This window comes from Camelina sativa, chromosome 19 (assembly GCF_030686135.1).
Source record: "Camelina sativa cultivar CO46 ecotype springtype chromosome 19, ASM3068613v1".
Taxonomy (NCBI): domain Eukaryota; kingdom Viridiplantae; phylum Streptophyta; class Magnoliopsida; order Brassicales; family Brassicaceae; genus Camelina; species Camelina sativa.
Window position 1 is genome coordinate 9,317,685 of NC_141898.1, and position 20,116 is coordinate 9,337,800.

Here is a 20,116-nt window from a genome sequence, read left to right on the forward strand (position 1 = left end):
CTTGTCGACTCAATGTTCCGATTATACCCTTATCGCTCTCTGCCTTCTCACAGACCTCTCGTTTACCTTCCTCGTCTTCCTTCTCGCTCCTTCCGTTGCCGCGCCACCGCAGATATCCCCCTTGGAGACGGAATCCGATTACCACGAGAACCGGATTCAACCTCTGACACGGCGAGGTCTCGGGATGTTTCCGTCTCCGCAGGTGGGAATGGTGAAGGAGCTAAGTGGAGGAAGAGGAGGTTGCTCTGGTCGCAAAGTGGACAGAGTTATTTGGTAGATGACGGCGACGCGCTTCCTCTTCCTATGACTTATCCTGATACATCCCCTGTGTCGCCGGATGTGATTGACCGGAGGTTGCAATGTGATCCTGTAGTCGAGGTTTTTTTTCTCAACCTTTCGTTTATAGAATTTGATGATTGGATAAGGCTACAGACTACTTGCACTTCATCATGTAGATGAATATTTGATTTGCTCTATAATTTGCCTTCGAACCAATCACTATGCGCATATACATGAGTAGCTTCTGTAGCTTATAGATTGGGTTTTGATTGTTCTTTCATATGTAGCCATATTCTTGAAGGCAAATGATGTTTCTGAATGTGATGTGAAACATTTTCATTGGATTTGTATGGTAGAATCATTGGTATCAATTGTATGTCAAAGTATACATGCAAATTCTTAGTGATATGGGACAGGATTAGATGAAGAATAGTAAAAATGGTGCTTAATTTTGGCATGAACTATCCTTTTCTGAAAAGATATGCTGCACTTGCTCTTCTGGAGAGGCAGTGGTAACATTATGCTTAGAATATATCCTGAATGAGGCAGTTTTTGCTTTTGCATGCTTTGTGATTGTTTTTTTCTAGTCTTGATATACCCGACCAATTCTCAGGATTGCAAGGAAGTGGTTTATGAATGGACTGGCAAGTGTAGAAGTTGCCAAGGGTCTGGAACTGTCAGTTATTACAAGAAAAGGGGTAAAGAGGTTATATGCAAATGCATACCCTGCCAAGGGATTGGTAAGTTTCTGACTATGTTTCTTTTCCCCTGGTTTATTTTTCCATCCTGTGACTTTTCTGCCACACTATTTGAGTTTTGCACTTTGATTTCTACCTAGTGTATCTTGACTTTAGAAGTTTCACCTGATTGCAGGATATGTGCAGAAAATAACATCTAGGACGGACATTGATGTGATGGAAGATTTAGATAAGGAAACATCTTGACCTTGAATGTGCTAAAGGAGTCCCATTTATGCATGCATGTGAGCTTGGATTCGTTGTTGAAGTTTATTCGTTGCACGTAAACAAAACACAACACAGAAGAGAGATAGGCGCTCCTTTGGGATATTTGGCCCAAACAAGTAAATTGGAGGTATAGACAGAAACTACTGATTCTTGCTCAGATAATGGCGTCTTCTTTCACCAAGACAGCCCAAATAGGCAATTACTGTTTTATATGTATCAAAACTCGAGACGCCTTTGAACTGCACGAATTTTTGTGTGTTTTAGGCTGTTTCAATTTTTCTTTGTATATCCCAGAGAAAAGATAGTGGTAACACGATCCATTTCAATAATCTTAATGTGCTTTGCCTCTTGGTCTAAGTTACTCTAGGGTTCAAAGGTGGTTCAATAACATGAACAGATGATATACATGTTTTCCATGAATTGAAAGGAATAAATACAGTCATCTAGAATTGCAAAAGTAGAACTGTTGGCCAGATCCTTGATCGAACCCTTTTATGTTATGATGTGTTCTTCAATTTTCGAGGCCAAGAAACATGACCCTGTAGTTTCTGAATTATCACTAATGAGCACTAGAATCTGATCAGCTGTTAGCAACCCGAATTTGGCCCGTGTTATTTGTGCTTGGCATGTTCTCAGGAGACGCCCTACAACAAGTAAGGAATTTTTTTTAAAAATGCTTATCAAAAATGCAGTTTCTTTTTAAGGTACCAACTTGGTAATGATTCTTACTGAACAGTTAGGCCCTTTCTCTGGAGGATGACACTAGGAATTGTACCTTTAAGCTTGTTGTTCTTGATGGACCTGCAGATTATCTATTAATTTGATACACATTTTGATACAGGTCATAACTTTAGTTTGCTTTATAACGAAAGTGAAAAAATTTGGTCATGTTATCAGATTCGTATGTGTAGGCTTGCTGTTAAAAGCAGAGAGTGGGAAAATAAGTTTACAGTGTGCGGAGACTGGGAAGCTTTGCAAGTGATTCAGGAATCGCTCCAGTGAACTGATTGTCCTCTAAATGTCTGCCCCATCCCACAAAAGAAAACGGTTAGTCCAAAAATTCTAAATCTTTTGCACAACACCTAGAAGTTTGGTTACAAGAAAGCATACAGAGTTTCTAATCTCGTCATTGGACTCAAATCTGGGATCGGTCCTGTGAGTTTGTTCTTCCCCAACCATCTGCAGACTCGGACGTTGCAGCTGAGACTTAGTTTACAAAAAGAAACAAGCCCAGACATAAACTTCTAGGATGTGAAATCCTTACAGATCCTTAAGGGCAGTCATCGTGTTTATGCTTGGTGGTAGAGAACCAGATAGTCCAAGATTTGTCAGATTTCTAGCAAAAGAAACAAAATCCTGCATTATGATTCTTTGAGATCTACACTTAGTACTTGACAGCTACATAAAATGCTTCACTAGAGTACTGAGTTGACTTACAGAGAAATCACTCTGGTGATTTTGTCTTTGGAACAAGTTAGGCCAGTCCACGAGTTAGCACGAGGGAGGCATGGGTCGCCTGACCAATCTACTGGAGGCTGCTTGATGCTCTCTAACAGATCTTCCATTGCAATTGCTGCAGAAGAGAATCTGTTTGTTCCAGTGGCTTCATTTGTTGCAAAATAGACAAAAGGAAACATTTACATTACCATCTTTAATATTAGTGGTTCCACCAAGAGGAAGAACTTGAAACACTTCTCCGGCGTTAATTACAGGTCCAACGGGAGCATCCTTGGCCGGAGTCAACGTGATCTGTGTCTGACCCGACAAAGGCCACTGGCCAGAGTAAACCATAACCCCATTAGTGCTCACATTGAGCTTCCTCAAAAAGGAAAGTCCATTGACTGAGACATCAAAAGCTCTCCAGCTCATGGGGCCTGGACTCCGATTGTCCTGAAAATACAGAGCTACATAATATTTTGTGGCCGGAAGAGGAAATGGCGGCCATTGAATCTCTAGAGGCTTCCCTATACTTGCTGTGAATCCTTCCACAAAGGCTTCAGGCGGTGGAACATTCCAGAAGTTTGACGGGTTGATTCTGCTTCGAGAAGTCACTGTCGGATGCTTCTGGTCCGAAAACGGGAGCCATATACGGTTGTATCGATCATCTGGATAGCTAGGGTTTCAACACATGTAACATACCATCAGAAATCAAGGATAAGAAAATGAAAATGGCAGATGATCAAACTAAGGAATGAAAAAGATCAGCACCTGATCATCTCTCCGTCTCCTCCAAAGCTGTTCCTGGCTACGAGGCTGAGCTTGTAAGACCCGAGGTCCGTGGAATTGTACATTGTATCTTCAAGAGATTGGACATCTAAAGCTGATATAAAAGGCGACGACGAAAGGGTATGCGCATTCTTGGCTAGACAAACACTTAGTCTATTCCCAGGAACACCAACAATGATCTCGTAATAAGAACTCTGACCCTTGGCGTAATCCTCTGATGTATTCACAACGCTCCATTTTGTGCCTCCGACGATCTGATCGAACACAGGTGGGTTGTTTTTACCGTCAAAGTTACCATAGTAGTAAGTGGTTCTAATCAGGTACTTGGAGGCCTTGGCGACAGGGAAGTTATAACAGTGTTTACGCGATGACTTGTCAGGAAAGTAACGTAGTGTGGAGAGGATCGGGATGAGGTCTTTTTGCTTTATAGTCGTCGTGTTTCCAACGGAGATGAATCCTTCGTCAGGTGTGTAATCTATCTCGTTCTGATTCGTTGAAGAAGACGATCCACAATTTAAGAAGAAACCTTCCACATTGTAATAAAACAGCAACGTGTTATGATAGTGTATAACAATTTTTACGCATGGATTCAAGAGCTTTATCAAGATTCGATCGTAATTTTCAGAAAATAGTAAATTAGAATCACGAAATATATAGAATATGTATTACCTCGAGGAGGAGGGAGAGCGTGAGAGATGGAGAAGCATGATAAGAGGAAGAAGAAGAATAGAGACATTACTTGTTGAAGAAACAGACAAAAGAACAAGAAGATCAGATTCTTTCCATGGAAGAGATTGAGAGATTGAACGTATAGAGAAACACGCTGTTGAAGAAGATTTTGAAAAATGTTAATTTCCTAATTTTTGTAATCATGTTTAAAACGGTTGAAGTAGAAAATACGTATTCTATAGAACAAGAAAGCGCCTGTAGCTCAGTGGATAGAGCGTCTGTTTCCTAAGCAGAAGGTCGTAGGTTCGACCCCTACCTGGCGCGTTTGTTTACTGTTTTTTTTTTGCTTTTTTTTTCTTTCTTTAATCATAAGTGAGTGACCGACGCGTCCTAAAAAAGCGTAGCGTCAAGTTGAAGCAAAAGAGACCCCCATCGTTATACCAACGCTAACCGAATCTCCCAAACAGATTCTCCTATAAATACATGAACCAAAATCCCCAATTCATCCTTGCTAAATCAAAATCCCTAACTTCTTCTCCTACAATCTCTCTCTCAATTTCTCAGAAAAAGTTTCCAATTTCGTCTCGATTCCACCCAGAAATTTCGGTAACCATCACACAAGAGACTCGATTCCAACTCCGATAATCACAATTTTCGCTACCTCTCTCTCGATTTCGTTCTTCTTGTAGTTTGATCGTATCCATGGGTACTTCTCAGAGTCGGGAAGATCGGATCACCGAATCGGATACTGAATCCGATTCAGATTACTATGATGAAGAAGAAGAAAACGAGGATCAGCACGATGACGTCAGGAAAAAGCAAGAATCATCACCTTCTTCTTCTACAGAACCATCTGATTCATCGTCTCTCGATATCGAGCAGAAGCTTAAAGCCTTAAAGCTAAAATACCCTTCTTCTTCTTCCGTAACGCCGAAGATGAAGAACGCTGTTAAGCTTTACCGCCATATCGGTGGGAACACACCCAAAGCGAAATGGATCGTTAGTGATAAAATGACTTCTTACAAGTTCGTCAAGACTTCGACGCCCGACGGAGAAGATATTGGTGATTACGATGATTGTGAAGAATCGGGTGAAGGAGGTGAGTCCTTCTGGTTTCTAGGTGTTGGTGGTGGTTCTAAGGTGAAAGCTAGGGTTTCGACTGATATGCAGTTGAAGATGTTTGGGGACCAACGTAGGGTTGATTTCGTGAGTAATGGTGTTTGGGCTTTGAAGTTCTTGACGGATGAGGATTATAGGAAGTTTGTTACTAGGTTCCAGGACTATCTGTTTGAGAATGTGTATAAGATCAAGGCGAGTGATGAGAGCAGGATTAAAGTGTATGGGAAAGATTTCATTGGTTGGGCTAATCCTGAGGCTGCTGATGATTCTATGTGGGAGGATGCTGAAGCTCCACCTGATGAAGAGGAGACTCAGGCTAAGGAAAATAGGGATTTGACTGAAGAGTTCGAAGAGGTTGCTAATGGTGGAGTGCAGAGTTTGACTCTCGGAGCGTTGGATAATTCCTTCTTGGTGAATGATTATGGTGTTCAGGTTTATAGGAATATGGAGCGTGGGATTCATGGGAAAGGTGTGTGCGTGAGATTTGATACTGGAAACTCCAAGTTTGGATCGGGCTCTAGCCAGACTACACCAAACAAGGCTCTTTTGATGAGGGCAGAGACTAATATGATGCTGATGAGTCCAGCTAAACTAGGGAAACCGAACTCTACTGGTGTTAAGCAGCTTGACATAGAGTCTGGGAAGATTGTGTCAGAATGGAAGTTTGAGAAAGACGGGACTGAAATTACCATGAGGGACATAACAAATGATACAAAAGGGTCGCAGCTAGATCCATCAGAGTCTACCTTTTTGGGATTGGATGACAATAGGCTGTGCCAGTGGGACATGAGGGACAGGAGAGGTATAGTGCAGAACATCGAGTCTCCCATCTTGGAATGGACACAAGGCCATCAGTTTTCTAGAGGAACAAATTTCCAGTGCTTTGCTACTACTGGAGATGGGTCAATCGTTGTGGGATCGCTTGACGGAAAGATTAGGCTCTACTCAAAGACCTCAATGAGAATGGCGAAAACGGCTTTTCCAGGACTCGGTTCACCAATTACACATGTGGACGTTTCTTATGATGGGAAATGGATACTGGGCACAACAGATACATACTTGGTTCTTATATGCACACTTTTCACAGACAAAGATGGTCGGACCAAAACAGGTTTCAGCGGAAGAATGGGAAACAAAATACCAGCGCCGAGGCTTCTAAAGCTAACACCACTAGATTCACACTTGGCAGGAAAAGATAACAAGTTTCACGGCGGTCACTTCTCATGGGTAATTTTCACTTCATACATTACTAATATCTTCGTCGGATCGTTGATTATTATAAGACCAAATCTCATTATCTTTGTTGTGTATTGTTTGTGCAGGTAACGGAAAGTGGGAGGCAAGAGAGGCACATAGTAGCAACAGTGGGAAAATTCAGTGTGATATGGGACTTGGAGCGAGTGAAGTACAGCGCACACGAATGCTATAGGAACCAACAAGGACTCAAGAGCTGTTACTGCTACAAGATCTTGTTGAAGGATGAGTCAATTGTTGAGAGCCGATTCATGCATGATAACTTCTCCTTCTCCGGTAACAAATCGCCAGAAGCACCGCTTGTGGTTGCCACTCCTCAGAAAGTCAGCTCCATCAGCCTTTCTGGAAAACGACTTTAAAAAAACAGTTTGAATCTAAAAGCTTTCCTTTGATTTTGTAATGAAATTTGGAATTTGGTTGTAGTGTTTGGTTTTTTTGTTGTCGTGTGAAGGTTTGTATTGAGTGACACAATTTGGCTTTTTTTCTCAAAGATGACACTACCTGTTCTCGATCGAGTAAAATTGGGTATGACTTGGTTTCAAATTTCTTCATGACTTGATTTTAGTCTTCAAACATATACACTTTGTGAAACAGCTATTTGAAGTGAAAACTTATGAATTTACCAAAAGAATTATTCAATATGATGATATGAACCAATACAACATCTAATATCGAACTTACTGATTAAGTCAGGCAAGTCTATGAACAATTTTATTGAAGGACCCAAAAAGTCTCAACATCTACATACACTCAAAAAACAACTGACGCTAAAAAAACCACTGACCTTTGTGATCTTGATTTGATTGACTCAGAGATGGTAGTAATTTGTTCTCTAAATGAGAAAATCCTGAAACAAAGAGCCTTAGGAGCTTAGGTTCTGGGAGTAAGGATTTCGTTGAGGAGCAAAGATCTGAATTTGTTAACATTACTGAACCAGCGGCAAATATGAGCCACAAGAACATCGAGTTGATGGGTCTGGTTAACGTGGCTCTTGCGAAGCTGTTTCACAAACTCCTGAATTGAATGCATGTCCCTCCCCCTCTCCAATCCAAGCCGAATGAGAAGCTTGTCGTTTTTGATCCCCATGTGCAAACGAGAGACAAGACAGTCAATGGTGTCAAGATCTATGTTAAGCACAAAAGTACCCTTGGCAGCAGCATTGAGCTGAGAGATGTTAGTTAACTCCTTCTTCTTGAAACTGTGAGGGAGGTAGGGAGTGCACAAGGGACCTGCAACAACAACAAGGGTGGGAAATGCATGATAGGCGATGACAGCCGCAGAAGCAGCAACCGCAACAACGGCAGTAACAAAACATAAGGCAGAACCAGCTGTGGCATAGTGGAGGTGGCGGACCCGTGACTTAGACTTACGGAGACGGGTGTCCAGCTTGTCCTTCAGCTGGTTAATGCATAATTTGGTGTCTCGAAAGCTGAGAGATTCAGGAGATGAGAAAGGGTTTTCAAACGTGTCGAGCTTAAGAAAAACATCGAAGGCTAAGTTACAGAAGGACTCGTCAATGGCAGGGTCACCGCGGAAGAGTTCTAAGAGAGGTGTGTAGAGGTGGAAGCGGGCACTGTGGACGTTCTGGTAAAGGTTCAAGCAAAAGCGGGTAGCGTTTTCGCTGTGTTGGAAGTAAGTAGAGACGAGTTGGGTGAGTGTAGTTTGCTTGGCGTCTCTAAGAGCTTCTTGAACTCTTTCTTTGTTTGGTTTGAGCTCTTGAGAGAGAAACAGCTCGAGATTTTCTGGAGTTGGGTCAATCTCAAGAAGCCGTGAACGTCTGTCGTTGTTGGAAGGAGTTTGAAAAGCGTGAGCCAACTCGCGGCTGAGGTTAAAAGTGGAGGAGGCCACACCTTCTGTACAACAAAGAGTCAAAGACGAACTCACTATTCACTCAGGCATTTCAACAAACACCTGGTTGGCTGTTTCTGGAATTAAAAAATTATATACCTGTGGAAGGATGTGGATTAGGTCCGTCGCCGAGAGAGGCCTCCGGAGAAGCGGGCTTAAAGCAAGGACAGTGCGGCATTGAGAGGGAAGATGAACTTGATTCATCAATGGAAAGCTACTGAACCATCATAACAGCTCGTAACGTTGACTTTTCACTTGTACGCAATTCAATGCCATTAATAATTTATTTTTCTAGATTTATCATATTTGTTCTCGGCCAAAGATCATCTCCAGACTCCAAGAGATACTGGGCACAAAACATACATAATTGGTTCTCTAATATGCTCTTAACAGCTCCTTTGGTTTTTGTGGTTTCATAATCTATTGTATCAAATTGGGTTGGACTCGGTTTCATAACACATCATGACTTGATAAAGTCTTCGAACATGTTCTGTATGCAAATGAATCTGAGCAAAAGTAACCAGTAAAAAACAGATAATATCAGCAATGAGCTTTATAACAAAGGCTATGGTGTGTAGAAAACCATACAATGAGGAATTGCATTTACAAAAGACTTCCCATATAGTTTTTATACAGCATAGAACAACACAAGAACCCCAATTTTCTGTTTTTTTTTTTCTTTTTCTTTTCTTATATGTCAAAGAGAATCTGCAGTCTAATGTCGAATTGGACTCAGACCAATACAAAACTGAAAAACAAAAGTAAACTATAACCTTTCTCCTTTTCTTTTACCTCCAACTCTAATTAGTAAAGTAATGAAGCTGAGAACAAATTCTTCAGCAGCTAAAATGGTTTGGTTGGAGAAGTGGAAACATGTTCCGTATCTGTCATGCTTGCAACAAGCCTAATCATCATCCTCTGAATCTGCCATGAACAAACGAACAAAACAATGGTTACTCATAATCCTTAATAAATCCACACTTACACAGCCAACAGGACATACAGCAATGAAGAATATAATTAGTTTGGGGCTTTGCAAGTCATTAAGGAAGTCATTTGCTCATAAACCTAGCCGGTTTAACAATAGAGAAAAATGGCCCAGGCTTAGAATGAAAGAAAGATATAAGTCTTACCGGATCTAATGTCTTCTCCCACTTTTCCTCTGTTTTTAAGCAGTCTTACGATCATGGCACAAATGAGATACCACCAATATATGTGGAAGACAAGAAGCATCAGTAACATTGTGTTGAAAGAATAGTACATGAAAGTGCCTTCAGCTGATGTCATATCCAAATAATCCAGGAGTTCAATGCTTTAACAAAAAAAAACGAAAAAAAAAAGTGTGTAAGGTCAGATCAAGCATAGACAACGAGTACAAGACATTGTAGGTAAAAAGAGTTGAAATAAAGTGTATCTACCTCGTGGCCCAGATGATCCAAAATGGGAAGTATATCAACCGTAGCAACAGCCAGGAGATAGCAAACAGTGCAAAGAAGACACTTGCTCCAAATTCTTTTTCAGAGTACTTGAAAATTTTAGCAGTTTGCATAAACACGTCACTTGCATCATGAAGGGCTAGGATGATTGCTCCAATCCGGAAAAAACTGCAGAAGGAAACAAAAAAATTCCCCAATAATCTTTTAAGGTTGCTCTATAGCTCGCTAAACAACAAAACATCAGTCAACTGTCGAATCTTTTTAACAAGAAAACAAATGCAAAAGAATTTATTTTTATTTTTGAGTTTAACAAATCCAGTCAAAATCTACCACAGATAAATAAGAACTCTATACAACTTTTTTATAAAATAAAAAAAAATCATGAATTGATGCAAAAGAGATGGATTAAGGTCTAATTACCTGGTTAAGTAGGAGTAGCTAATCAAGATGATTGTAATAATATGGTGAGACATCATAACAGCAAAATCTTTTCTTCTGGTCTCCCATGCAAGCAAAGCGGCAATACCATACACATAGAAACCGCACTGGCACATATAGTAAAGCATTACTGAAAGCCTAGAAAACAAAAAAACAAACATTAGATAACTCGTTTTTCTCCCATATCACATCACATGTACAGGGAACAAAGATATGATGAAGAAGAATACTAACTTCAAATCTTGATTAGGCCAACCGTGGAAGTAGAGTTTGATATCTATAGCCCAAGGCTCGTGATAAAGGATTTTGAGAACGAAAAGGTCACAGCCAGCATAATACAAAAAAATCCACAAGGACTCTTTGCATTTAACGATCTTAGCCCGTGTAGCAGCATCATTCAGTTTGATCGGAGCAGAACCAGTACTCACAAGCCACACAGCTATCCTCTGATCAAACAATCCAATATACAAGAATCAACCAACCAAACCAACAACAACAACAACAACACTGCTCATTTGTTTTATAATATCCAAATTCTATTATCAAGTGGCAAAGAATACATATATATAAACAAGAAAACATGTTCTCGATTAAATTCAACTGTCAGCGTAACCATGATGATGATGATTAATTTAAGACGAATTTAATACTAGTCTCTATGTCTCTGCTAACGTAATCAATTTCCAAAGATTCTTACTTACTTGAAAGACGAATCTATCGAGGAAGAGCCGTAAGAAGAAGAATCCGAAAGCGAAATAGACAGCAATCTGGAAATGCCAGACCTCTATCGACGGCGGTTTAAGATTCTTTACGACGGCGTCTACGCCGCGTGACGATACGGAGTCCATGTCCGGCGCGGGAAAGAGAGAGAGAGAGACCTCTTACCTTTTTATTACTGAAGAATCATCCAACGGAAAGAATCAAATGTTTTTTTTCCCCTCGGGGAACAAAAATCGCCGGAAAAAAAAAACAACCGCCGAGAATTTTAGTGATCGGAAGGAATCTTTTGCGTGACCTTATTGGGGGAAGAGAAGAGAAGAGGAGAGATTCGGAGCACGTTTTGATCCTCCGGTGAGACGACAGATGGAAATTGCAATTAAAAGCTTTTAGCGAAATTGAAATTGAAGTTGGGATCTCATCACGACGGCCTCTCTCCTTTTTTTATTTATATTTATATTACTTTATTGTGTATTTTTAATTTATCGTATCACCCATAACAACTCATCATACTAATAAGTAATAACTAGTATTTATTAATTATTATTGTTTTGATAGGGATAACTACTAGTATAAATTATTATGTTTTTAAAAATAAATTTATGAAGAATTGGATTAATAAGGACAATATTTATAACCAAAATTATATATTTTCTAGTAAGATAACCTTTTGAACCTGTTGTACAAAGAGAAATAATAATAATAATAATAATAATAATAATAAGATACAATTCAGCCAAAACGAGAATAATGATAAGAACACACTTAGGGGCTACGATAAGGATTGCATTAACTTTAAACCAAAGCAGGAGCAGGAGCATGAGCATGATGCTCAAGTGTAAGCAATGATCATGTCCCCTTAATTAGCTTCCAGCCTTTTCATATTTCGTATTTAACATCGTTAAGTCATCTATATTTAATTGTTTATGTTTGTATTTATTTTGCATGTTTAATCTTTATGTTCAAAATGTTAGCTTTACTAATATTAACAATGCAAGTGGTATTGGCTAGTTTCGTTGTTTCAAACTTTCAGTTTTCTCTTCCTAATTTTAAGTCATTGACAACGAGTGTTTTGTCCCCATTGGTTTAGTATTCTTCTAGCTAGGATACTTTTCTACGTCAATTTATGTGTTCTTGATATTTTCCTAAAAAGGTGTTTTTTACAGATTTTAACATTTTGTATTCATATATATCATATCTTTAAATTTATTACTATGCATCTACGTGACAGATCAATCATAATAATATGTATGTACTGTATGATATAATATTCCTACTAAATATTAGTCGGTGTAGCTATTGTAATCTTTTTCTTTCTGGTAATCACTTGTCAATATGATTCCATCCACGGCGTTTATAGAACTCATGCTTTCAGCACTGGTCTTCTTATTTGTCACGCTTAGCTTGGACTCATTTATTTCTAAGTTCTAACCAAAGACTCTTTTTTTTTGCTGCCACTTCGTAGTTCGTACATATATTAATTTATCTAAGTCACTTACTTCTGTCTACATATTTGATTAATCTAGCTAGACTCTCTAGTCTTCTCTAATTACGTTGTCAAATTTGTCATCTATAAACCAGTTAACCACAATCCTTCATACACTCCTATACAAATTCGACAACCAATTAAAAAATGGGCTTCTTCAGTTATGTTTAAGCCCGATGGATAGTTTTAATCTGCCAATTTATTAAGAGACAATTCTAGGATATGTGAGTATGTAATGTAATAGCCTTGGGCGCTAGCCCAAAACACCATATGAGAACGTAACCAATGTTTGGTCAGCACCAAATATTTGAATCACCAAGTGGAAGTTCTCGTAGTCTTACTTTTTATATAATCATTAAACCAAGTTTAAGGACCAAATAATCTGAATGGTTTATGTTTGAATATAGCTTTTTGGTTGTTAGTAGGTTTAGCATTTGGGATATTCGGGTTTGGTCGAAGCACCCGACTAATTCCGAAGATGAGTAGGCAGGCATGTTAATTGAGTTTGCTAAAAAAAGTCCACCATATATAAAGCATTAATTCAAGACAAAGCCTAAATGAACAAGTGGCCCGTGCGGTAACAGTTTGTAGTTTATACGCAGTGGAATCGAACACTGTAATGAGCTTACGCTCTTGGTACTAGACACATACCATTGTTCCATCGCACGTGGGTTATGTTTACATATAATCTATATTTGCATGTAGCTAACTTGAATCTTCGAAAGCAAAGAAGATTATGATTAACACTTCATCAAATTCAAATCACCCAATTTAATACCTACAATTCTACGTTACATTAGTTAAGAAAAAAACAATTCTTTTTTTGTCACTAAACACCGATATTAGAAGTCAATTCCTTCATGATTTACTTTATATGAATGTCTCTTCAAAACACTCTGGTCTCTGGCTATCAAAGTAATTACTTGTACATGCATATAATATCTTATTATGAATTAAAATTTCACCTACCACACACTCAACGGGACAACAACTATTAAATTTTCGACACAAAAATAAAAGATTGAAACAGATAAACTACAACACGTAGATACATAAAGATGAAGTTCTTTTTCAAATATTTTGTTTGTTTCGTTTTGTTTTACAATTGGAAAATAAAAAGGAATATATAGTTGAAAAATGGCGATGTTTGGTTGCACGAGTAGGAGCACCAAACAAAAATGGTATATTAAATAGACTAAAAACTGAAAAGGAAACCAGTTCGTAAATTAGGTCCCCCTTAGCTAACTTTACATTTTCATTGGTACAACGCTTAACACTCCCATGTTAAATTTACACCCCAAATATTATCAATAATAACTAATGATATAAATAAAGGAATCCTCCTTTTTATATGATCAATGTTGATACTTCTTCTTTTTCCCCATTTTTGTGTGGTTCTCATGTTAGTGTGATGATTATCTCCTCATTTTTCAGACTTGCGTTTGCATATTTCAAAATATTCTGTGATACAAGAAAAACCCTAAAAAAGTTACGTATGTTTTTGTCTAAATTTTTTATTTAACAATATGAGATAAATGCAAATTTCAAATAAATTGGATCCTCAAACTTATTACTAATTATTAGCTTAATTATGTGTATAGCTTAAATCTATTTGAATGGGCTACTCAGATCGTACCGGAGACAAATCCAAGCATCATATGAATCATGGCATCATATGAACATGCCATTGTAGTTAATCACTTCTAACACTAGGTATGAAAACGCTTTGAGTTATTTTTTAAGGGTGTATTTAGAGATAAATAACCAAAATATATCTAATAATGATCAGTTCAATCAGAGTTTGTAAGCAAGCAGTATCTATAAATATTGTTAGCCCTATGCTATGTATCACTTTCCTAATTTTACGTCTGGTTTGTATTTGGTGTCAGCTAGGTAGGTATAAAAAAAAGTCACAGCCTAACAGTACATAAGTTAATTCTTATATATGTATGGAACGCAATTTCAATTTAAGTTTTCTAATTAGACCTAAATTTGAAAAGATCTAAAATTTCTACAGTTTATTAAAAGAAAAATAATAAAGGGAGGCAAAGGCCATTGTCATGTTAGGGAGGACCATTCCTCGAGCTCGAAGTCGAAGATATGATGAAACGGACCCCAAATTTTTGTTTTTTTTTTTAAAAATTTTATTAAAGACGAATAACTTTTTTCTAGGTGGCCAATTAGTTTAACGACACGTGGCATAGTCTATGGAAGTGAGAAGATGCTCGTAGCCACGTCATTTCCGCAGTCCACTCACACATAGACACACACACCTCTAATTTTTTTCTCTTCTTTCTTTTTCACATTCACGCTTTGTGCGGTCGTGGCTGCTCCCTTCACGTGGGTCTCTCAATCTTTGATTTTGTTTACGTTTTACCACCAAACATAGGATTAGGGATGTTGTGGTGGGTAAAAAAATCCAGCTCGGCCGGAATCCGAAAAAAACCCACTCAAAAAAACCCGAATTCATAAAACCTAAATGGGTTTTAAGTCTTCTAGGTAAACCCGAATGGGCTTTTAGTTTTGTGGGTAAACCCATGTATATACGAATGTTTTTTGTGTTATGAGATGTAATTTGTATTTTGCATTATGTATTTTTGTGTTTTTAGCTTTTTGGTACCAAATATGATTTATATTATGTATTTTGTTTATTTTATTATATTTATGACAATTTTCAAAAATCTATAATCTTATATCATATAGATAAAGTATACCAAATACATTTAAGAGTTTTGTTAACATAGATAATATTTGTTTGTGTATTTGTTTGTATTGTTCTTTCACCAAACATGACTAAAGTCAAATTAAATCTCAAAGTCGTATGATATAATCATATTTTGCATTTTAGTTTTAGGGTTAACTAAAACTAAGTGTCGGCCAAAAAAATAAAAACGACGTCGTTTATCACATGTGATTTTTTATTTTTAAAGTCTCGTGGGTACCCATAACCCAATAAGATAAATCCGAATGAGACTTTTCAATTTGGGTACCCGAACCATTTAAAACTCCCAAAAATTTAACACAAAAAGCAGATTTTTGGATTTCTAATTTTTATGGGTCCCGGGTACCCATTGGGTTAAAACCCACTATTAACATCCGTACATAGGATCATAGAATGATCATGTTCGAACTTCGAATGGTAATTTTAGATTTACCGGAATCGACATTTGTTACTCCACCTATCATAGTTGTTACATGTTACTTGAAACACCCCCAAGGAATACAATAATGATTTTTGAAAACGTGGAAAGGGTTTTAAATCATCGAAATTAAGCTAATTAAGACAAAGATTAATTAGTAATAGAAGACAATGAAGGTTTTTAACAACAACTAAAGAGGATGTCCACGATGAAATGTAGCGAGAAGGCCGTTTTGAGGGATTGGAAATGGACTGTATTGTATTCCTTTCTCTCCTACCTTCACTTCCCATCTGCATACACAAATCAAATACCATCATCATAATTAGTACATCACATGTGAAAAGCTTATGTTTTTTGAGTCATGTACTTTAGGAATAGTGATGTGTTTAATCATGTTTAGACAAGTTACTATTGCAAAGTCTTTATTGTGTTTTTGCGTACGATCATAAATTTCAAAATCATGTTTTTTTGACACGTTGTTAAGATGGTAATAGAATTATATTGTTAATGATCGAGTACTATATGCTAGTGCTACTATTAAATTTTGACAATTAAGCTGATTCTGCAGAGAGAGAACGACTTAACTGATTATAATTAAGTTAAAAATTATATAGTAGTGAGGAAGAGAAGAAAAGAAAGAAAAAAAAATACCTGAAATTGGAAGTTAAATGGTGGAGAAATATAAGAATTTGTAACTTGGCGAGTTCGTTCCCGGGACAAGCATGAACTCCACTTCCAAACGGCATGAACGTATTCGGCTTCGGATTTACCTTCAATTATATATTTCCACCAATTATAACACGTTACATTATCTACATCTTTATCAAAATTAAACTTATCTAGTTTTATATGTAAATTTCTTAAATAGTAATATTTACCTCGAATCTAGATGGATCGAAAACCTCAGGGTTTGAAAAATATTTCGGATTGTGATGAATATTCCGAAATAGTGGCATCACTTTCCATCCCTTGGGTATCAAATATCCTGTATACATGCATGTTACAAAAAAAAAATATTAGTGATTTATATGCATTTGGACCACCACGTTTTTTATCATAATAAAAAAAGCTTATATAGATAGAATGTTCTAGTAGTGTACAGGTGACATGATTTTTAATTATAGTACCTTTATATTCAACATCAACCACTGCTTCTCTGAATGTGAAGGATATGATGCTTGCCATCCTCAAGCTCTCAACTATAACCTATTTCATTTAACATTAAAACATGAGCTCTATATTAATATATATGGTGGTTTAATATACAAAACCTAAATATTAATTATATGATTTATCAATTACCTTATATGTTAGTGGCATATTCCTCGTTTGTCCCCATGTTAAAGGTTTCTTCCCTCTACTGTTTTCTTCATATATAGCACTTTGCTCAGCCTGCAATCATCATGAACATACATAGATTAATTTAAGTATATATGTACAAAAGAGAGGAAAATATCATATGCATGTGATATATCAAACCTTAACAGCTTCCAGAAGGTTCTGATCATCATGTAAGTACTTAAGAATCCAAGTTAAGCAACTAGCAGTTGTGTCTTGTGCGGCGAAAAGGACTCCGATTATGTTGTCTGCAATCTGTTCTTGGGTTAGCACACGACCTTTTTCATCCTTGAAGTTGAGTAGATGACCGAGCAAGTCCGTTTGCAGGACCCTTTTCTCTCTTCTTTCGCATATAATCTCGCTTACTATTGTCTCTAGCCGCTTTCTCGCCTATTTATAAAAAGTTTTTAGTCAGTTTAATGGAGTTCATTATTTTTAGTGCCCGGAGGTAAGTTCATTCATTTCGTTCGAGAGATGAGATTACCATGACAGCTTTGTGATAAGATGTTCCGGGGAGACTCATGGGGAAAGAGTTGTAGCCTTTCTCCACAATATTGTAGTTATGTTTCAAGATCTCTTTGTAAGAACACTCCAAATGCCCAAATATGGCTAGAATACCCACGTCAAAGGCAAACTGCAAGAGACAAGGTTATGTTGTGTATTAGGATATCTCAGAGAGTACCTGATAAAAGTCAATCAAGGAATTGCATTGTGTGAGTTTGGTTGCTGTATAACGTATGAACATATAAATACCTTCTTCATCTCTTGGTAGGTGGAGACAATACCCATATTGGACCAAGATTGTAAGGAAGAAAGGGCAATGTGCTCGATATCAGGGATGAGTTTACGGATGGTTTCAGGGTATAAAGAGGATTGAACAAGTTTCCTTATATGGGAATGATAATCTCCTTGGTGGAAGAAGAGCGCAGAGGGTCCTATAAGCTTCTCTTTGCTTCTTGGATAAGTTGGTCTGAACATATGGGCATGACTCACAAGGACAAACCTCGCAGCCTCAGGGCTAGCCAACATCACGCAAGGATAGCCGAGGATTCGGGTTTTGAATATCTCTCCATATCTGTACATCAAAAGATAAAACATAAATATAAGAGCATATAAACAGAAAAGTAACTTGAGAGACAAGCTTTCGAAGTTACCTCTTTTGCTTGAAAGTGAAGAAAACACTGGGGTCTTGTGAGTAGAGTTGTAGAGTCTCTCCTAAGTATGGCCATCCCATGGAACCAGGAGGAAGCTTACATCTACTGTTCTTATTCTTGTTTGAAACAATCACTCTTACCAAAAGCAAGCAAGCCAAGATGAAGCTTGGTATAACAAAGAACCTAAGTTCAACCATATTCAATTTAATTTGTAAATGTTCCGTTGATGATTGAATGTTTTGAAGGATGAAAAAAATTTTGAAATCTGAAAGAGGAGGAGGAAGAAGAAGAAATATGGATCAAAACACACACACAACTACATAAGAGAGAGGTGGGGTATATATACACAGAGAAAATTGTGGAATAATTAAATAAAGACAAATTTTTGGATTACATATTTTATATATTATTTATTTTTGTTTTGTTTTGTTTTATTTCATCCAAACGTAAAAAATAGATGACGACTGCTATCTGTTCACAGTTTTGGCTTCTCAGGCGAAAAAGCTGAATAAATCTAAATTTAGATCTTGTCGATTCTTATTTATTGTAGAAGAATATAGACAACTTTATTATTTCAATTTGTTTTGGTTTCTTACAAGAATAATAATTAATAGGGTGCTAGAAATCGCGATTTTAGTTATTATATACTGCCTTAGTTTTCAAGGTAATGAGCAGTGTAATTTAGCTATAACTAAAAAGTTCATGTTCCGTAGTATTATATTAATGCAAATATATTTTTAATATAAAAGCATTTTCTATTCAATTGTTTTTTTTTTTTGCAGAAGAGGTATATATATCATATAGAGAAAAAATATTCATGTGTTAGAATATATACGTGTTGTTAAAAATTACGAATAAGAATAGTAAGTTCTTAAAGTTTTTTTTTTTTTTTTGGTGTTACTTCATTTTGAAAGAAAAAATAAAAATGAACAATTATAGACTACTAGTTAAATACGGTCAATATATCACACCATAATTCTAAATCTGACAGTATACAATTCAAAATTTAAATGAAAAAAAAAATAGAATTTCTTGCCCAAAAAAATAAATGAAAACTAGGAAAAAGACATGTTTTGGGTTTCGCATGAATTTGTTCACAAAACTCCTTCGCTGTGTCAGTGCTAATTTCCAATGAAAAAGTCAGAAGGTGGTAAATTTGAGATCCAGAAAAATCGAGTCGGATCTATAAGTCCTTCACTCCTTTCAGTTGATAAAACATAAGTTTCTCTATCTCGGTTGACCCAATAAAAATAGATCTCTCTAGTCTCTATCTCACTTACTACATACAATAGATGATAACTCTATAGTAGTATTTAAATGTTATTACCTTTTTGATATAAAAAATGTTACTGTATTACCTTTTCACCTCTTCTTCCTACTTCTAACATACTGTTTATTAATTATCATTATATGCTATCTCTATCTTGTTGCTTTGTAATTTTCGCGTCATGCACGAATCAGTTGAAATAATATCCCGACAGGAATAGTAAAATATGAAACAAATCTAGGTGAGCCTAAAGAAGGTCGAATGTGGATATCTTGATGCATTCTCCGCACTGAAGTGCTTTGTCATAGATATAGTGGAATGGTCCAGTGTTTAATGTTCTTCTATGGTTATCTCTACATACATGGATTTGGTCATTAATGCGGCATGAGAGAATATTCAAATCATTTGCAAGAAACTGTAGCTGGGAATTTTGTGACCCTTGTCTAATAGAATTTATGTGATTGGATGAAAGATTGGTGATTTGGACGACTTAATACATTGTGAATTATAGATATAAAGGAAGACCCACGATCGAGTCCATCTGATAAACTTTAGGTGGCAATTGTAGACTTTTTTAATTATCGTGAACTCTTTGATAATTTTTAAAATTGTATATATCAATTAAATAAGAAGCAGCTTCATAAATTGTTACTAGGTCTCTGTTCATGACTAATTTAGCTTGTAGTGGGAACACAATATTGTTGGACCATTTCATTCCGAGAATAAATGGAAGGCATTGGCTAATACCCAATGAACGTTTTGCATACAATTTGATCAACG

The 20,116-nt window shown here is 36.9% G+C and overlaps 6 protein-coding genes and 1 non-coding gene across 8 annotated transcripts; 3 read left to right on the forward strand and 4 right to left on the reverse strand.

Annotated features, from left to right (window-relative positions):
* The first annotated feature begins 12 nt into the window (after positions 1 to 12).
* Positions 13 to 1,592, forward strand: LOC104765785 (protein disulfide-isomerase SCO2). Its single transcript, XM_010489549.3, has 3 exons — positions 13 to 378; positions 893 to 1,019; positions 1,153 to 1,592. The coding sequence occupies exons 1-3, from the start codon at positions 13 to 15 to the stop codon at positions 1,221 to 1,223; spliced, it is 564 nt and encodes a 187-aa protein (XP_010487851.1). The 3' UTR covers positions 1,224 to 1,592.
* On the reverse strand, positions 1,547 to 4,547 carry LOC104765784 (receptor-like protein kinase At3g21340). Its single transcript, XM_010489548.2, has 9 exons — positions 4,140 to 4,547; positions 3,453 to 3,996; positions 2,891 to 3,357; positions 2,682 to 2,817; positions 2,509 to 2,580; positions 2,355 to 2,423; positions 2,195 to 2,266; positions 1,974 to 2,045; positions 1,547 to 1,888 (listed from the first exon to the last, which is right to left on the reverse strand). The coding sequence occupies exons 1-9, from the start codon at positions 4,204 to 4,206 to the stop codon at positions 1,825 to 1,827; spliced, it is 1,563 nt and encodes a 520-aa protein (XP_010487850.1). The 5' UTR covers positions 4,207 to 4,547; the 3' UTR covers positions 1,547 to 1,824.
* TRNAR-CCU (transfer RNA arginine (anticodon CCU)) lies at positions 4,391 to 4,463 on the forward strand. The gene has a single exon. It is a non-coding gene; the product is annotated as a tRNA-Arg (tRNA).
* LOC104765787 (protein CYPRO4) lies at positions 4,411 to 7,055 on the forward strand. Its single transcript, XM_087501493.1, has 2 exons — positions 4,411 to 6,485; positions 6,581 to 7,055. Exons 1-2 carry the CDS (start codon positions 4,842 to 4,844, stop codon positions 6,869 to 6,871), a joined length of 1,935 nt encoding a protein of 644 aa, XP_087357619.1. The 5' UTR covers positions 4,411 to 4,841; the 3' UTR covers positions 6,872 to 7,055.
* A 54-nt stretch (positions 7,056 to 7,109) lies between these two features.
* On the reverse strand, positions 7,110 to 8,896 carry LOC104765788 (UPF0496 protein At3g19250-like). Of its 2 annotated transcripts, none has more exons than XM_010489554.3 (2): positions 8,460 to 8,896; positions 7,110 to 8,365 (listed from the first exon to the last, which is right to left on the reverse strand). In XM_010489554.3, the coding sequence occupies exons 1-2, from the start codon at positions 8,536 to 8,538 to the stop codon at positions 7,383 to 7,385; spliced, it is 1,062 nt and encodes a 353-aa protein (XP_010487856.2). In that variant the 5' UTR covers positions 8,539 to 8,896; the 3' UTR covers positions 7,110 to 7,382. The 2 variants fall into 2 exon arrangements, with proteins under 2 accessions (XP_010487856.2, XP_087357620.1); XM_087501494.1 differs by having other exon boundaries at positions 7,110 to 8,362; positions 8,460 to 8,800.
* Positions 8,897 to 8,898: 2 nt separating this feature from the next.
* LOC109124739 (ceramide synthase LOH2) lies at positions 8,899 to 11,629 on the reverse strand. Its single transcript, XM_010489555.3, has 6 exons — positions 10,936 to 11,629; positions 10,469 to 10,680; positions 10,217 to 10,372; positions 9,779 to 9,964; positions 9,494 to 9,672; positions 8,899 to 9,284 (listed from the first exon to the last, which is right to left on the reverse strand). The coding sequence occupies exons 1-6, from the start codon at positions 11,080 to 11,082 to the stop codon at positions 9,265 to 9,267; spliced, it is 900 nt and encodes a 299-aa protein (XP_010487857.1). The 5' UTR covers positions 11,083 to 11,629; the 3' UTR covers positions 8,899 to 9,264.
* A 3,958-nt stretch (positions 11,630 to 15,587) lies between these two features.
* LOC104765790 (abscisic acid 8'-hydroxylase 4) lies at positions 15,588 to 18,386 on the reverse strand. Its single transcript, XM_010489557.3, has 9 exons — positions 18,070 to 18,386; positions 17,669 to 17,990; positions 17,400 to 17,549; positions 17,057 to 17,305; positions 16,880 to 16,969; positions 16,705 to 16,783; positions 16,456 to 16,562; positions 16,229 to 16,347; positions 15,588 to 15,867 (listed from the first exon to the last, which is right to left on the reverse strand). Exons 1-9 carry the CDS (start codon positions 18,264 to 18,266, stop codon positions 15,768 to 15,770), a joined length of 1,413 nt encoding a protein of 470 aa, XP_010487859.1. The 5' UTR covers positions 18,267 to 18,386; the 3' UTR covers positions 15,588 to 15,767.
* Positions 18,387 to 20,116: the final 1,730 nt, after the last annotated feature.

Bases quoted from the DNA above. Each gene is read 5' to 3' on its own strand.
- LOC104765787 (XM_087501493.1), top strand. From the start codon at position 4,842: ATGGGTACTTCTCAGAGTCGGGAAGATCGGATCACCGAATCGGATACT. The intron at 6,486-6,580 runs GTAATTTTCACT...TTGTTTGTGCAG, and splicing joins ACGGCGGTCACTTCTCATGG to GTAACGGAAAGTGGGAGGCA.
- LOC104765790 (XM_010489557.3), bottom strand. From the start codon at position 18,266: ATGGTTGAACTTAGGTTCTTTGTTATACCAAGCTTCATCTTGGCTTGC. The intron at 17,991-18,069 runs GTAACTTCGAAA...TTTGATGTACAG, and splicing joins TTCACTTTCAAGCAAAAGAG to ATATGGAGAGATATTCAAAA. The intron at 16,970-17,056 runs GTTTGATATATC...TGATGATTGCAG, and splicing joins ACCTTCTGGAAGCTGTTAAG to GCTGAGCAAAGTGCTATATA.
- LOC104765784 (XM_010489548.2), bottom strand. From the start codon at position 4,206: ATGTCTCTATTCTTCTTCTTCCTCTTATCATGCTTCTCCATCTCTCAC. The intron at 3,358-3,452 runs GTGCTGATCTTT...TTGAAACCCTAG, and splicing joins GGAGACGGAGAGATGATCAG to CTATCCAGATGATCGATACA. The intron at 2,046-2,194 runs GTAAACTTATTT...GATAATCTGCAG, and splicing joins CTTCCCAGTCTCCGCACACT to GTCCATCAAGAACAACAAGC.
- LOC109124739 (XM_010489555.3), bottom strand. From the start codon at position 11,082: ATGGACTCCGTATCGTCACGCGGCGTAGACGCCGTCGTAAAGAATCTT. The intron at 10,373-10,468 runs GTTAGTATTCTT...TTTGTTTTCTAG, and splicing joins TGGCCTAATCAAGATTTGAA to GCTTTCAGTAATGCTTTACT. The intron at 9,673-9,778 runs GTAGATACACTT...TTTTTGTTAAAG, and splicing joins TGGATCATCTGGGCCACGAG to CATTGAACTCCTGGATTATT.
- LOC104765785 (XM_010489549.3), top strand. From the start codon at position 13: ATGTTCCGATTATACCCTTATCGCTCTCTGCCTTCTCACAGACCTCTC. The intron at 379-892 runs GTTTTTTTTCTC...ACCAATTCTCAG, and splicing joins AATGTGATCCTGTAGTCGAG to GATTGCAAGGAAGTGGTTTA. The intron at 1,020-1,152 runs GTAAGTTTCTGA...ACCTGATTGCAG, and splicing joins CATACCCTGCCAAGGGATTG to GATATGTGCAGAAAATAACA.
- LOC104765788 (XM_010489554.3), bottom strand. From the start codon at position 8,538: ATGCCGCACTGTCCTTGCTTTAAGCCCGCTTCTCCGGAGGCCTCTCTC. The intron at 8,366-8,459 runs GTATATAATTTT...TTTGTTGTACAG, and splicing joins TAATCCACATCCTTCCACAG to AAGGTGTGGCCTCCTCCACT.